A 15262-nucleotide genomic window follows, 5' to 3' on the forward strand; every position below is an offset into this window, starting at 1 on the left:
TGCAATGCGGCTGACTCTCGAACCCTGGAGCCACAATGACCCGCTAACAGTGCTAACACAGTCCCAGCACCTTGGAACACAGACCCTGGGAGGGGGGAAATGGGGCTGGGGGGGGTGGGTAAGGTAGCGATGACAGCCACGTCCTCAGTGAATCGGGTGAGTATGAGAGCCTCCCTGGCCCGCTGGACTTGCCAGACCCAAGCCGCTGCAGCCTCCGACTGGTCCTCCAGTTCCTCCCTGACCTCGTCCTCCAGCCCCTGCCGGTCCGGTGCCTCATCATCCTCGTCGTCCTCCTCCTTGGAGGTGGCCACATGTTCCTCATCACCAATCTCCAGCTCGTCGCCTCGCTACTGTGCGAGATTGTGGAGAGCATAGGAGAACACCACAAAATGGGTGACCCCCCCCCGGGAAATGTACTGGAGGGTCGAGGCATCGGAACCGTATCTTGAGGAGTCCGACGCAGGGCGACACCGTGGTGCAGTGGTTAGCACTGCTGCCTCACGGCAGGGGATGGAGGAGATCCCGGCCCTGGGTCACTGTCCATGTGGAGTTTGCACATTCTCCCTGTGTCTGCATGGGTCTCAACCCCACAACCCAAAGATGTGCTGGGTAGGTGGATTGGCCACTCTAAAGTGCAACTTTATAAAGAGAATTGGGTCCTCTAAATTTATTTTTTAAAAAGAGGAGTCCGATGCACTGCTCGTTCACAGCCCAGATGGCCACATGGGCCTTGTTGTATCAGGTCTCTGCTTTGTTCATCAGCCTCCATACTGGCATCATTAGCCAGGTCCTCATCCCCCAAGAACCTAGGGTGGTCCTCAAATCAATCATAGAATTTACAGTGCAGAAGGAGGCCATTCGGCCCATCGAGTCTGCCCTCGGAAAGGGCACCCTACCTAAGCCCACACCTTCATCCTATCCCCGTAACCCAGTAACACCACCAAACCTTTTTGGACACTAAGGGCAATTCATCATGGTCAATCCGCCTAACCTGCACAAAGATGGACTATGAGAGGAAAGCGGAGCACCCGGAGGAAACCCACGCACACACGGGGAGAAAGTACAGACTCCAAACAGACAATGACCCAAGCCGGGAATCGAACCTGGGACCCTGGAGCTGTGAAGCAGGGATTGAAGAGGCCGGGAATGACCGACTGCCCCAGGATGTAGCTGCCGTGGACACTTCCCAGGAAGCGGACACACACACGTGCATGATCCCCCAGATGGCAGCACCAGATGGCGCAGGGCAACATATGTGCCATCCACTACCCCCTGGACCTGTGGCATCCCAGCAATGGTGGAGAATCCTGCTGCCCGGGCATCCTGTTGTGCTTGGTCCATGTCAAAGTTGATCCAGTTGTCCGCCCGGGCGAACAGGGCATCTGGCACCTGCCGTATGCTCCTGTGGCTGTGCCCTGCGAGATGCCACACAGGTACCCGCTTGAGCTCTGGAATGATCCTGAGACGTAAAAGTTCAGAGCTGTGGTGTCCTCCTCAACATGGTGCCACGTCCGCGAGGACATGGCACAGGTGGCGCAGCGTCTCCTTATTGAGGCTAACCTCCTGCGGCATGCGCTGACCGTCACCTGCTCGAACGACCAGCGACGCCTGTACACCCTGGGCTGCCGCGGGATCCGCCCCTGGGTCCCTCCCTGGCCTGATGGGTGGCCGGATCTGCTGGGTGTGGGGCGATGTCTGGCACATGGTCCGCCACCTCGAGCTTCTGCAGACGCGGCTGCTGCTGGCGTCTACCCGCCCAGCCTGGCAGCAGCACCACTAGGGAAAGCTCTGGGTCCAAAATCGTACAATCTCAGTCAGGCATTTGGGGAGATGTGTTGGACTGACAAACAGCGACAGCTCCCACTCCGGGACCCTCCATACCCCTATTGATCCCCCCCCCCTTCCCTCCCCCACCCAGAATGCCATGCCCATGCACTCCTGGCTGCCCCCCCTCACCGGATCCCAGCCTCTGTACCCTGGACACCCGCTCATTATGCCACCTGGACCGGACTCTGGTCCCCTCCCCATGGCACTCACCCACCCTCCAGCCGTGGACATGTCCATGGAGCTGTGTCCCATCCCCTGGGTGTTCAGATGTTGGCTGCTACGAGCGTGGTGTTCCGGCACAGTATCCAGGCATCGTGGTCTGATTAGGATACTAGGTTATGACTCCCACATGCTACATGGTCCACACCCACGGGAATCCATTTGGCAAGTGTGAAGTGCTCCCTTAACCACGATTGCCAATTCCCTATTAGCGCTAGCCTTCAGTGGCCAGTGGCTTCAGCAGTTGGTGGGGGTTATGGGTGGTCGGTGGTGCAGACGGGCCGGGACAAGAGTTGTCCCCGGAAAGGGTACACAAGATCCAAGGGTTGGGATGATCCCACCCCTGTGGAGAGCCCCCCCCCCCCCCACCCCCACCCCCCGCCTGCCAGTGTCCCCCACTCCCACCGAGCACTGGGCTGGCAAGCCCATCACCCCTGGGATCTTTCCCTGTGAGCAAAGATGGCTACTCGGCTCCTCGCTGAAGCACTTCCGCGAGGTTTACGTTTTCCAAAGGAGTACTAATTGACGCCAACGTGACCACTTGCCGGGGAGGCTGCTGAATGACGGGAGGCCGGTGGATATGGGGTGGCTCCCGTTAACTGTGTGGAAATAAGTCTGAATTGGTGATAATTGGTTTCTTGCCACGCTACGGCGCGATCCCGATTTCACCGACGGGAGCAGGCCGGCTGCATCGCAAACTGTTTGGCACCTGGCGGTTTCTCGTTTTTGATCTCTCCTGCTATTCACTGGCCTTGCTTTGCTTGAGGCCGGAGAACCGCGCCCTCTGCCTTTCTATCTTTCTCCCTCTTCTCTCTATGTCTCTCTCTTTCCATCTCTCTGTCCCTTTTTTATATTCTTTCTTGTCTCTCTGGATGTCTCTCAATCGCTATCAATTTCTCTGAATCTCTGTCTCTCTCTCTACCTTAATCACTCTTGCTGTATCTCCCTTTCTCATGCTCTCCTTCTGTGTCTCTATCTCTCTCTACTCTATCTTTCTGTCTCTTTCTCGCTCTCGCTGTCTCTGTATCTCAATCTTTCTCAATTTCTTTCAGTCTCAGTGTGTCTCCCATCTCTCATTGTGTCCCCTCTCTCTCTCTCTCTATCCTCTCTCCTCTTCCTCTATCCCTCGGTCCCTTTCTCACTCTCTGCCTTTCTGTGGTTCTCTCTCTATTTCTCTTTCTAACTCTCTCTGTCCCTTTTTCACGCTTTTTCTCTCTCAGTCTCTCAGTCTCTCCCAATCAGAGTGGGAGAGACTGTCTCTCCCACTCTGTCTCTCCCACTCTGTCTCTCCCACTCTGTCTCTCCCACTCTGTCTCTCCCACTCTGTCCCTCCCACTCTGTCCCTCCCACTCTGTCCCTCCCACTCTGTCCCTCCCACTCTGTCCCTCCCGTTCTGTCTGTCTCTCCCTCGCTGTCTATCCCTCTCACCCTATCCCTCGGTCTCTTTCTCACTCTCTGTCTTTCTGTGTCTCTCTATCTATCTCTCTTTATATCTCTCTCTCCCTTTTTTAACTCACATTTTCACTCTATCTGTCTCTCGGTGCCTCATCGAGTCACAGAGGTCGACAGCGCAGAAAAGGCCCTTCGGCCCATCGTGTCTGCACTGGTTAAAAACAGCCACATAGCTATTCTAACCCATTTTCCAGCGCTTGGCCCATAGCCTTGAATGCCTTGGTATCACAAGTTCACATCTAAATACTTATTAAATGTTACGAGGGTCTCTGCCTCCTTTCAGGCAGTGAATTCCAGACAACCCACCACCCTCTGGGTGAAAATGTTTTCCCTCATTGGCGGCACGGTAGCGCAGTGATTAGCACTGTTGCCTGACGGCGCTGAGGACCCGGGTTCGATTCTGGCCAAGGGTCACTGTCCGTGTGGAGTTTGCACATTCTCCCCGTGTCTGTGTGGGTCTCACCCCACAACCCAAAGATGTGCAGGGTCGGTAGATTGGCCACGCTAAATTGCCCATTAATAGGAAAAAAAATAGAATTGGTACTCTAAATTTATATTTAAAAAAATGTTTTCCTCACATCTGACCAGCCCGTCTAGATCCTCCTGTAATCGGATGCTATCCTAATAATAATCTTTGTCACAAGTAGGCTTACATTAACACTGCAATGAAGCCGGGAATCGAACCCGGGTCACTGGCGCTGTGAAGCAATAGTGCTAACCACTGTGCTACCTTGCCTCACTATTTGCCATCCCGCCAATTTTCGGATCATCTGCAAACTTACCGATCAACCGTCCTACATTCATGTCTAAATCATTTACATAAACCACAAACAGCAAGGACCCCGCGGGACCCCAATGGACACAGGCTGCCAGTCTCTCTCTCTCAGTCCCTCTCTCTGTTTGTCTCTCTCTTTGTGTATCTCTCTCTGTCTTTCCCTCTCCCCCTCCCCCATATCACTCTTGTTCACTTTCTGCTTCTCTTTCTACCTTTCAGGAAGTTGGAAAGTCCTCGAGTTGCGAGAGATGATAAGAGGCGAGCACAGCACAATGAGGGTAAGTCAGCATTATCAGCCTCCCTTCAGTCTGTCAGAAGCAGTGTTCACAGGTCACCTGCTTTGCACTGGGACTGGGAAAGCTCTGCTGGTGCCCTTCATGTCACCTCCCACCCCCCCCAATCCTGGCTGTCATTGTACCAGGGGAGGGTACGAGGCCTGGGGCAGCCCACCTTCCCTTTCCCTAATTGAGGCCACATCCCGCCAGGCTGCAACTGCTATGTTGGCGGTCAGAGTATACGGATGGAGGGGGCAAGCTGAGTACTCTTACTGACTGGGTTGCCTCCCTCACCGGCCACCTTACCCAAATAGAGAGTCTCCTCCCGCCCACGGCCCCTCCTGACACCTCTCCAGTATTAATCTTGTAAGCTGATGCTGGCTTCACAGCAGCACAGTGGTTAGCACTGTTGCTTCACAGCTCCAGGGTCCCAGGTTTGATTCCCAGCTGGGTCACTGCTATGTGGAGTCTGAATGTTCCCCTCGTGTGTGCGTGGGTTTCCTCCGGGTGATCCGGTTTCCTCCCACAGTCCAAAGATGTGCAGGTTAGGTGGATTGGCCATGCTAAATTGCCCTTAGTGTCCAATAAAAGGGTACATGGGGTTACTGGGGAATGGGAATAGGGTGGAGGCATGGGCTAAAGTGGGGTGCTCTTTCCAAGGGCCGATGCAGACCCAATGGGCCGAATGGCCTCTTACAGTGTAAATTCTATGATTCTTGTTGGTACATGATGCAATCCCTGCAGTGGCCACCGACACTCCCGGTGGCGCTGCCGGGCTGCAAATCTGTCAGCCAATCAAATGTGGACAGCCATTCAGGGATGGGGGGGGGGGGGGGGGGGGGGGGGCACTTGCTGATCGCTTCGATGACGGCCCAGGATATCCTGCCATCCGAAAACCATAAATACACCCGACACGCCAAACTGGGACTGACCCCTCACTCACCACCCCCCCCCCCCCCCCCCCCCAAACTGTGGGACTCCTCACCCCCCACCCCCAAACTGTGGGACCCCTCACCCCCCCCCCCCAAACTGTGGGACTCCTCACCCCCCCCCCCCCTAACTGTGGGACTCCTCACCCCCCCCCCCCCAAACTGTGGGACTCCTCACCACCCCCCCCCCCCCCCCCGCAAACTGTGGGACTCCTCACCCCCCCCCCCCCCAAACTGTGGGACTCCTCACCCCCCCCTCCCCAAACTGTGGGACTCCTCACCCCCCCCCCCAAACTGTGGGACTCCTCACCCCCCTCCCCCAAACTGTGGGACTCCTCACCCCCCCCCCCCCAAAACTCTGAGACCCCTCACCCCACCCCCTCCCAAACTGTGGGACTTCCCCCCCCTCCCCAAACTGTGGGATCCCCCCCCTCCCCAAACTGTGGGACCCCTCACCCCCCCCCCCTCCCAAACTCTGGGACCCCTCACCTCCTCCCCCCCGCCCCCAAACTGGGACACTCTCTCCCCCCGTCCCCAAACTGTGGGACTTCCCCCACTTCCCCAAACTGTGGGACTAACACCCACCTCCCCCAAACTGTGAGACCCCCCCACAAACTGTGGGACTCCTCACCCCCCCCCACCCCCAACCTGGGACCCCTCACGCCCCCTCCCCAAACAGTGGGATTCCTCACCCCCCTCCCCCAAACTGTGGGACTTCTCACCCCCCCCGCCCAAACTGTTGGACTCACCCCCCAAAACTGTGGTACTCCCCCCCCCCCCAAACTGTGTGACTCCCCCCCGCCCCCCCTAAATTACGGGACTCCCCCCCCCCCAAACTGTGGAACTTCCCCCCCCCCCCCCCCTCCCCCCGCCCAGACACCCCCAGACTTGGGGATTTGTTGGCTGTTCTTGGTCTGACTCTCTCTCTCTCTCTCTGTCATTCCAGTGGAGAGACGCAGAAGGGATAAGATCAATAACTGGATTGTGCAGCTGTCAAAGATTATTCCGGATTGCTGTGTAGACAGTTCGAAGACAGGCCAGGTGAGTGCATCCTTCAACCGGATTTATCTGTGCTTAAGGAGGCGCTGGAGAAATGCGGTCAACAATATCACTAAATCACGCTTCACTTATCAAAACCTTGCCCATTCACTCCCACTGTACACAATCCCAATGGTCCCAAACCCCTTCCCATTCACTCCCACTGTACACAATCCCAATGGATCCAAACCCCTTCCCATTCACTCGCACTGTACACAATCCCAATGGTCCCAAACCCCTTCCCATTCACTCCCACTGTACACAATCCCAATGGATCCAAACGCCTTCCCATTCACTCCCACTGTACACAATCCTAATGGATCCAAATTCATTCCCATTCACTCCCACTGTACACAATCCCAATGGATCCAAACCCCTTCCCATTCACTCCCACTGTACACAATCCCAATGGATCCAAACCCCTTCCCATCCACTCCCACTGTACACAATCCCAATGGACCCAAACCCCTTCCCATTCACTCCCACTGTACACAATCCCAATGGACCCAAACCCCTTCCATTCACTCCCACTGTACACAATCCCAATGGAACCAAACGCCTTCCCATTCACTCCCACTGTACACAATCCCAATGGACCCAAACCCCTTCCCATTCACTCCCACTGTACACAATCCCAATGGAACCAAACGCCTTCCCATTCACTCCCACTGTACACAATCCCAATGGATCCAAACCCCTTCCCATTCACTCCCACTGTACACAATCCCAATGGATCCAAATTCATTCCCATTCACTCCCACTGTACACAATCCCAATGGACCCAAACCCCTTCCCATTCACTCCCACTGTACACAATCCCAATGGTCCCAAACCCCTTCCCATTCACTCCCACTGTACACAATCCCAATGGATCCAAACGCCTTCCCATTCACTCCCACTGTACACAATCCCAATGGATCCAAACCCTTCCCATTCACTCCCACTGTACACAATCCTAATGGATCCAAATTCATTCCCATTCACTCCCACTGTACACAATCCCAATGGACCCAAACCCCTTCCCATTCACTCCCACTGTACACAATCCCAATGGACCCAAACCCCTTCCCATTCACTCCCACTCTACACAATCCCAATGGATCCAAACTCATTCCCATTCACTTCCACTGTACAAATCCCAATGGACCCAAACCCTTCCCATTCACTCCCACTGTACACAATCCCAATGGACCCAAACCCTTCCCATTCACTCACACTGTACACAATCCCAATGATCCCAAACCCTTCCCATTCACTCCCACTGTACACAATCCCAATGGACCCAAACCCCTTCCCATTCACTCCCACTGTACACAATCCCAATGGACCCAAACCCTTCCCATTCACTCCCGCTGTGCACAATCGCAATGATCCCAAACCCCTTATCATTCACTCCCACTGTGCACAATCCCAATGTACCCAAACCCCTTCCAATTCACTCCCACTGTACACAATCCCAATGGACAAAAACCCCTTCCCATTCACTCCCACTGTACACAATCCCAATGGACCCAAACCTATTCCCATTCACTCCCACTGTAGAGAATCCAAATGGACCCAACCCCTTTCCCATTCACTCCCACTGTACACAATCCCAGTGGATCCAAACGCCTTCCCATTCACTCCCACTGTACACAATCCCAATGGACCCAAACCCCTTCCCATTCACTCCTACTGTACACAATCCCAATGGACCCAAATCCTTCCCATTCACTCCCACTGTACACAATCCCAATAGACCCAAACCCCTTCCCATTCACTCCCACTGTACATAATCCCAATGGACCCAAACCCTTTCCCATTCACTCCCACTGTACACAAACCCAATGGTCCCAAACTCTTTCCCATTCACTCCCACTGTACACAATCCCAATGGACCCAAACCCCTTCCCATTCACTCCCACTACACAATCCCAATGGACCCAAACCCCTTCTCATTCACTCTCACTGTGCACAATCCCAATGGACCCAAACTCCTTCCCATTCACTCCCACTGTACACAATCCCAATGGACCCAAACCCTTTCCCATTCACTCCCACTGTACACAATCCCAATGGAACCAAACTCCTTCCCATGCACTCGCACTGTACACAATCCCAATGGAACCAAACCCTTTCCCATTTACTCCCACTGTACTCAATCCCAATGGACCCAAACCCCTTCCCATTTACTCCCACTGTGCACAATCCCAATGGACCCAAACCCCTTCCCATTCACTCCCACTGTACACAATCCCCATGGATCCAAACTCCTTCCCATTCACTCACACTGTAGAGAATCCGAATGGACCCAAACCCTTTCCCATTCACTCCCACTGTACACAATCCCAATGGATCCAAACCCCTTCCCATTCACTCCCACTCTACACAATCCCAATGGACCCAAACCATTTCCCATTCAGTCCCACTGTACACAATCCCAATGGACCCAAACCCCTTCCCATTCACTCCCACTGTACATAATCCCAATGGATCCAAACCCCTTCCCGTTCACTCCCACTGCACACAATCCCAATGGATCCAAACCCCTCCCATTCGCCCCTAGTGTACACAGTTCGAATGGACGCAAACCCTTGTCGTTTTCTCCCACTGTACAAAATTGCAAAAGGATCCCAGCCCATTCCCATTCACAGCTGTACATGATCCCAATGGTAGTGAGATGTTTGTTAGGGCTGGAGGAGGTTGCAGAGATAGGGAGGGTTGTAGGGGCAGAAGGAGGTTACAGAGATAGGGAGAGTTGTTCGGGCTGGAGGGGATTACAGAGATAGGGAGGGTTGTACGAGCTGGAGAAGGTTACAGAGATAGGGAGGGTTGTAGGGGCTGGAGGAGGTTACAGAGATAGGGAGGGTTGTAGGGGCTGGAGGAGGTTACAGAGATAGGGAGGGTTGTAGGAGTTGGAGGAGGTTGCAGAGATAGAGAGGGTTGTCGGGGCTGGAGGGGGTTACAGTGATAGGGAGGGTTTTAGGAGCTGGAGGAGGTTACAGAGATAGGGAGGGTTGCAGGGGCTGGAGGAGGTTACAGAGATAGGGAGGGTTGTAGGAGCTGGAGGAGGTTACAGTGATAGGGAGGGTTGTAGGAGCTGGAAGTTATAGAGATAGGGAGGGTCGTAGGGGTTGGAGGAGGTTACAGAGATAGGGAAGGCTGTGGTGGCTGGAAGAGGTTACAGTGATGAAATTAAAATGAAAATTGCTTATTGTCACGAGTAGGCTTCATTGAAGTTACTGTGAAAAGCCCCTAGACGCCACATTCCGGCGCCTGTCCGGGGAGGCTGGTACGGGAATCGAACCGTGCTGCTGGCCTGCTTGGTCGGCTTTAAAAGCCAGCGATTTAGGTCAGTTAGCTAAACCAGCCTCCTGATAGGGAGGGTTGTAGGAGCTGGAGGAGGTCACAGAGATAGGGAGGATTGTAGGGGCTGGTGGAGGTTACAGAGATAGGGAGGGTTGTAGGGGCTGGTGGAGGTTACAGAGATAGGGAGGGTTGTAGGGACTGGTGGAGGTTACAGAGATAGGGAGGGTTGTAGGGGCTGGTGGAGGTTACAGAGATAGGGAGGGTTGTAGGGACTGGTGGAGGTTACAGAGATAGGGAGGGTTATAGGGGCTGGAAGTCACAGAGATAGGGAGGGTTGTAGGGGCTGGTGGAGGTTACAGAGATAGGGAGGGTTTAGGTGAGTGGAGGAGGTTACAGAGACAGGCAGGGGGGTAGATGAGTGGAGGAGGTTACAGAGAGGGGAGGGGGGTAGATGAGTGGAGGAGGTTACAGAGAGGGGAGGGGGGTAGATGAGTGGACGAGGTTACAGAGATGGGCAGGGGGGTAGATGAGTGGAGGAGGTTACAGAGAGGGGAGGGGGGTAGATGAGTGGAGAAGGTTACAGAGAGGGGCAGGGGGGTAGATGAGTGGAGGAGGTTACAGAGAGGGGCAGGGGGGTAGATGAGTGGAGAAGGTTACAGAGAGGGGCAGGGGGGTAGATGAGTGGAGGAGGTTACAGAGAGGGGAGGGGGGTAGATGAGTGGAGGAGGTTACAGAGAGGGGCAGGGGGGTAGATGAGTGGAGGAGGTCACAGAGAGGTGAAGGGTTTTGGTGAGTGGAGGAGGTTACAGAGAGGGGCAGGGGGGTAGATGAGTGGAGGAGGTCACAGAGAGGTGAAGGGTTTTGGTGAGTGGAGGAGGTTACAGAGAGGGGCAGGGGGAGATGAGTGGAGGAGGTTACAGAGAGGGGGAGGGGTAGATGGAGGAGGTTACAGAGACGGGGAGGGGGGTAGATGAGTGGAGGAGGTTACAGAGAGGGGGAGGGGTAGATGAGTGGAGGAGGTTACAGAGAGGGGGCGGGGTAGATGAGTGGAGGAGGTTACAGAGAGGGGAGGGGGGTAGATGAGTTGAGGAGGTTACAGAGAGGGGCAGGGGGGTAGATGAGTGGAGGAGGTTACAGAGAGGGGCAGGGGGAGATGAGTGGAGGACGTTACAGAGAGGGGAAGGGTTTGGGTGAGTGGTGGAGGTTACAGAGAGGGGCAGGGGGAGATGAGTGGTGGAGGTTACAGAGAGGTGAAGGGTTTTGGTGAGTGGAGGAGGTTACAGAGAGGGGCAGGGGGAGATGAGTGGTGGAGGTCACAGAGAGGGGCAGGGGGAGATGAGTGGAGGACGTTACAGAGAGGGGAAGGGTTTGGGTGAGTGGTGGAGGTTACAGACGGGGGGTAGATGAGTGGAGGAGGTTACAGAGAGGGGGAGGGGGAGATGAGTGGAGGAGGTTACAGAGAGGGGAAGGGTTTTGGTGAGTGGAGGAGGTTACAGAGAGGGGCAGGGGGGTAGATGAGAGGAGGGGTTTACTGTAATACCTGTGACCTGTGGCTGGGAATGCTTGCCTTCCCCGTGCTCCTGGCAGAGTGTCTGCTCCCCCTGCTAGCGGCAGGTATCTCAATAAGCCGAGTATATAATGTCGGCCAGTAAGGTAGCGACAGAGCGGGAACCCGGCCGGGACCTATTGGGCCGTGTGCATGTCGCTTGTGTGAATAAAACCTTCACTCTTACTTTACTCAGTTTGGACTCCCCGTGCCCTGATTAAAGTTCCAGAGAAAACAGTGGAATCAAGGCCCTGAACCAGGTTTGGTGGGGGTCAGAAAAACGGCGGCAACAGAGATTTGGAAGAGCAGATGTTTACGAAGGGTGGGAAGTATAAAGCTTGTTAGCAGTGTGTCACTAAGAGTTCAACAGTGTATTGGGCCCTCTCATATTCTCCTCACCTGACATTACCAGAGGCGTGCCTGGATATGTCCTTGTCCGGTAGAACAACTCTCTCAGGTCTCACTCACTTCCTCATGAACGCAAGAGATTTTGAATATTTTTCAGGCCGAGGTGGATAGATTCTTGATTAACTAGGGGTTAGAAGTGAAAGGTTATCGGGGGTCAGGGGGAATGTGGGGCTGAGGTTATAATTAAGTTAGCCGTGGTCTAATTGAGCAGGTTCGAGGGGCCCAGTGGCCGCTCCTCCTCCTAATTCATATGTTTGTATTTTGACAGCACCTCTGCTATCCTGGGCTCTCTCTCTCTTTCTCCCTCTGTCTCTCTCTCTCTCTCTCTGAAGGCGCGATTTAATGGGGAAAAAACAAACCCTGTGTCAGGCAGGTGTTTAGCCGGGTGTTTCCCGGGACTGGCAGTGCAGAGAACGATCCCGCTATTATACGGGACTCTGCTTCCTTTCTGGTCCCCGCCGCGGCCCTGCCTAGTCCCAGCACCGCCCGCCAGCTCAGAGAGACATCGGGACGCCATTTTTAAACGGCACCTCGATCTCTAGACCCTCTCACCGTGGCCTCCGGAACCCCCCACACCCCAAACTCACCAATTAGCCGGGGGGGGGGGGGGTCATCGAGCCCCTCCCCCCAAACCCCACCTCATGAAGGCAGGACATCCCTGGGCCTGACCCCCGGTACGGGCAAGATGCCACCCTGGCAGTGCCACAATGCCCGGCTGCCACCTGGGGTGCCAGGGTACAACCCTGCCCAGAGCCCGACCACGGAGAGGCCCCTGATCGCCTGGGAGACACCCACCCCCCTCTGCAAGTGCCGGTGCGCCTCGTCCACGTTTGTGGAAAGCAGTGCTAAATGGCGCCTGCTCAGGCTTTCCGAGGAGAGGCCATTCGATCCCGGATACTGGGTAGATCCGGTATGGACATATTCAAAGACTAAGGGCGCGATTCTTCGGAAGGATTTCTAACTTTGGGAGCGAGCGGGAACTGCTGTGACCTTCCCGACGCTCGGCCCAGCGAGACAGGCAACGCTGTTCTGGCGCTGGGCCCAGCGAGACAGGCAACGCTGTTCTGGCGCTGGGCCCAGCGAGACAGGCATCGCTGTTCTGGCGCTGGGCCCAGCGAGACAGGCATCGCTGTTCTGGCGCTGGGCCCAGCGAGACAGGCATCGCTGTTCTGGCGCTGGGCCCAGCGAGACAGGCATCGCTGTTCTGGCGCTGGGCCCAGCGAGACAGGCATCGCTGTTCTGGCGCTGGGCCCAGCGAGACAGGCATCGCTGTTCTGGCGCTGGGCCCAGCGAGACAGGCATCGCTGTTCTGGCGCTGGGCCCAGCGAGACAGACATCGCAGTTCTGGCGCTGGGCCCAGCGAGACAGGCATCGCTGTTCTGGCGCTGGGCCCAGCGAGACAGGCATCGCTGTTCTGGCGCTGGGCCCAGCGAGACAGGCATCGCTGTTCTGGCGCTGGGCCCAGCGAGACAGGCATCGCTGTTCTGGCGCTGGGCCCAGCGAGACAGGCATCGCTGTTCTGGCGCTGGGCCCAGCGAGACAGGCATCGCTGTTCTGGCGCTGGGCCCAGCGAGACAGGCATCGCTGTTCTGGCGCTGGGCCCAGCGAGACAGGCATCGCTGTTCTGGCGCTGGGCCCAGCGAGACAGACATCGCAGTTCTGGCGCTGGGCCCAGCGAGACAGGCATCGCTGTTCTGGCGCTGGGCCCAGCGAGACAGGCATCGCTGTTCTGGCGCTGGGCCCAGCGAGACAGGCATCGCTGTTCTGGCGCTGGGCCCAGCGAGACAGGCATCGCTGTTCTGGCGCTGGGCCCAGCGAGACAGGCATCGCTGTTCTGGCGCTGGGCCCAGCGAGACAGGCATCGCTGTTCTGGCGCTGGGCCCAGCGAGACAGGCATCGCTGTTCTGGCGCTGGGCCCAGCGAGACAGGCATCGCTGTTTCTGGCGCTGGGCCCAGCGAGACAGGCATCGCTGTTCTGGCGCTGGGCCCAGCGAGACAGGCATCGCTGTTCTGGCGCTGGGCCCAGCGAGACAGGCATCGCTGTTCTGGCGCTGGGCCCAGCGAGACAGGCATCGCTGTTCTGGCGCTGGGCCCAGCGAGACAGGCATCGCTGTTCTGGCGCTGGGCCCAGCGAGACAGGCATCGCAGTTCTGGCGCTGGGCCCAGCGAGACAGGCATCGCTGTTCTGGCGCTGGGCCCAGCGAGACAGGCATCGCTGTTCTGGCGCTGGGCCCAGCGAGACAGGCATCGCTGTTCTGGCGCTGGGCCCAGCGAGACAGGCATCGCTGTTCTGGCGCTGGGCCCAGCGAGACAGGCATCGCTGTTCTGGCGCTGGGCCCAGCGAGACAGGCATCGCTGTTCTGGCGCTGGGCCCAGCGAGACAGGCATCGCTGTTCTGGCGCTGGGCCCAGCGAGACAGGCATCGCTGTTCTGGCGCTGGGCCCAGCGAGACAGGCATCGCTGTTCTGGCGCTGGGCCCAGCGAGACAGGCATCGCTGTTCTGGCGCTGGGCCCAGCGAGACAGGCATCGCAGTTCAACATTGTGGCCCACTTAATGTCTCTCCTCGCCGCAAATGAAGGCTGGCAGCTAATTCGCCAGCATCGTATTTGCCAGCCACCACTAACAAGGTCGAGCAGCACTTAAACAGCATTTGCACAGCCAGCCTCACTCAGCTCACAGCCATGGCGTCGAGACCGGCCCCAAGATTCGCCGATGCAGACCTGGCCAGGCTCCTCAATACGGTGGAGCCCAGGAAGGATGCCCTGTTCCCCCGAGATTCCCGGAGGGTGAACCACAGGGCAAGCCAATGCCGCCTGGGATGAGGTGGCGGCAGCCGTAAGGTCAGGGAGTGTAACCGGGAGGACTGGCCTCCAGTGCAGGAAGAAGGTCCACGACCAACACCAGACAGCACGGGTGAGTTGTCACCAACGACTGCCCCTACCCCCAAGACTTTACCGCCCCCACACGAGCGCCACCCCCTTCCTAACATTCAATGCGGCCCCCAAACCCTTCCTTCACAACTCTCCTCCCAACACTCTGAACTACGTGTGTGGCGAATGATGTCCTCTCTGTATCTTCGCAGGAGGAGCTGTCCCACAATTGACGGGAGAGGGCCCAGACAGACGGAGGGGTGCTGGACATAGGGATCCTCACCTCCTTCGGACCCTGGATGGCTGAGGACAGGTCGGTTACCAACACAGAGGCTGGCGGAGAGGAACCACTTGTTCCAACCCGGAGGACGTGTGAAACATGAGCTGTAATTGCCAAACTAACCCATCCCTCTCACTGACCACATGTCCATTCTGCTGGTCCTCCAGCCGACAGCGCCGGCCCATCCCGATTCCGAGGAGGAAAACACGATTGATGAGTCAGTAGTCAGGTTTCTGGGTCACAATCTGTTGAGCACCACATTGCTGCTGATGTACATCAGGTGGAGGCAGGAACCCCCAGGCGAGATAGCGGTCAGAGGGCTGCTGGATCCCAGGACCCAGCTGTGTCCCAGCC

General features: G+C 56.5%; 1 protein-coding gene across 2 annotated transcripts in view; it reads left to right on the forward strand.

The window, feature by feature from the left end:
• LOC119967789 (upstream stimulatory factor 1-like) overlaps positions 1-15262 on the forward strand; it is a 65459-nt gene that overhangs the window by 43460 nt on the left and 6737 nt on the right. For both annotated transcript variants that reach the window (XM_038800787.1, XM_038800788.1), the window contains 2 exons: positions 4493-4551; positions 6424-6518. In XM_038800787.1, coding sequence (XP_038656715.1) covers positions 4493-4551; positions 6424-6518 — 154 coding nt within the window. The remainder of the gene's footprint in view (positions 1-4492; positions 4552-6423; positions 6519-15262) is intronic.

This window comes from Scyliorhinus canicula, chromosome 6 (genome assembly GCF_902713615.1).
Source record: "Scyliorhinus canicula chromosome 6, sScyCan1.1, whole genome shotgun sequence".
NCBI lineage: Eukaryota > Metazoa > Chordata > Chondrichthyes > Carcharhiniformes > Scyliorhinidae > Scyliorhinus > Scyliorhinus canicula.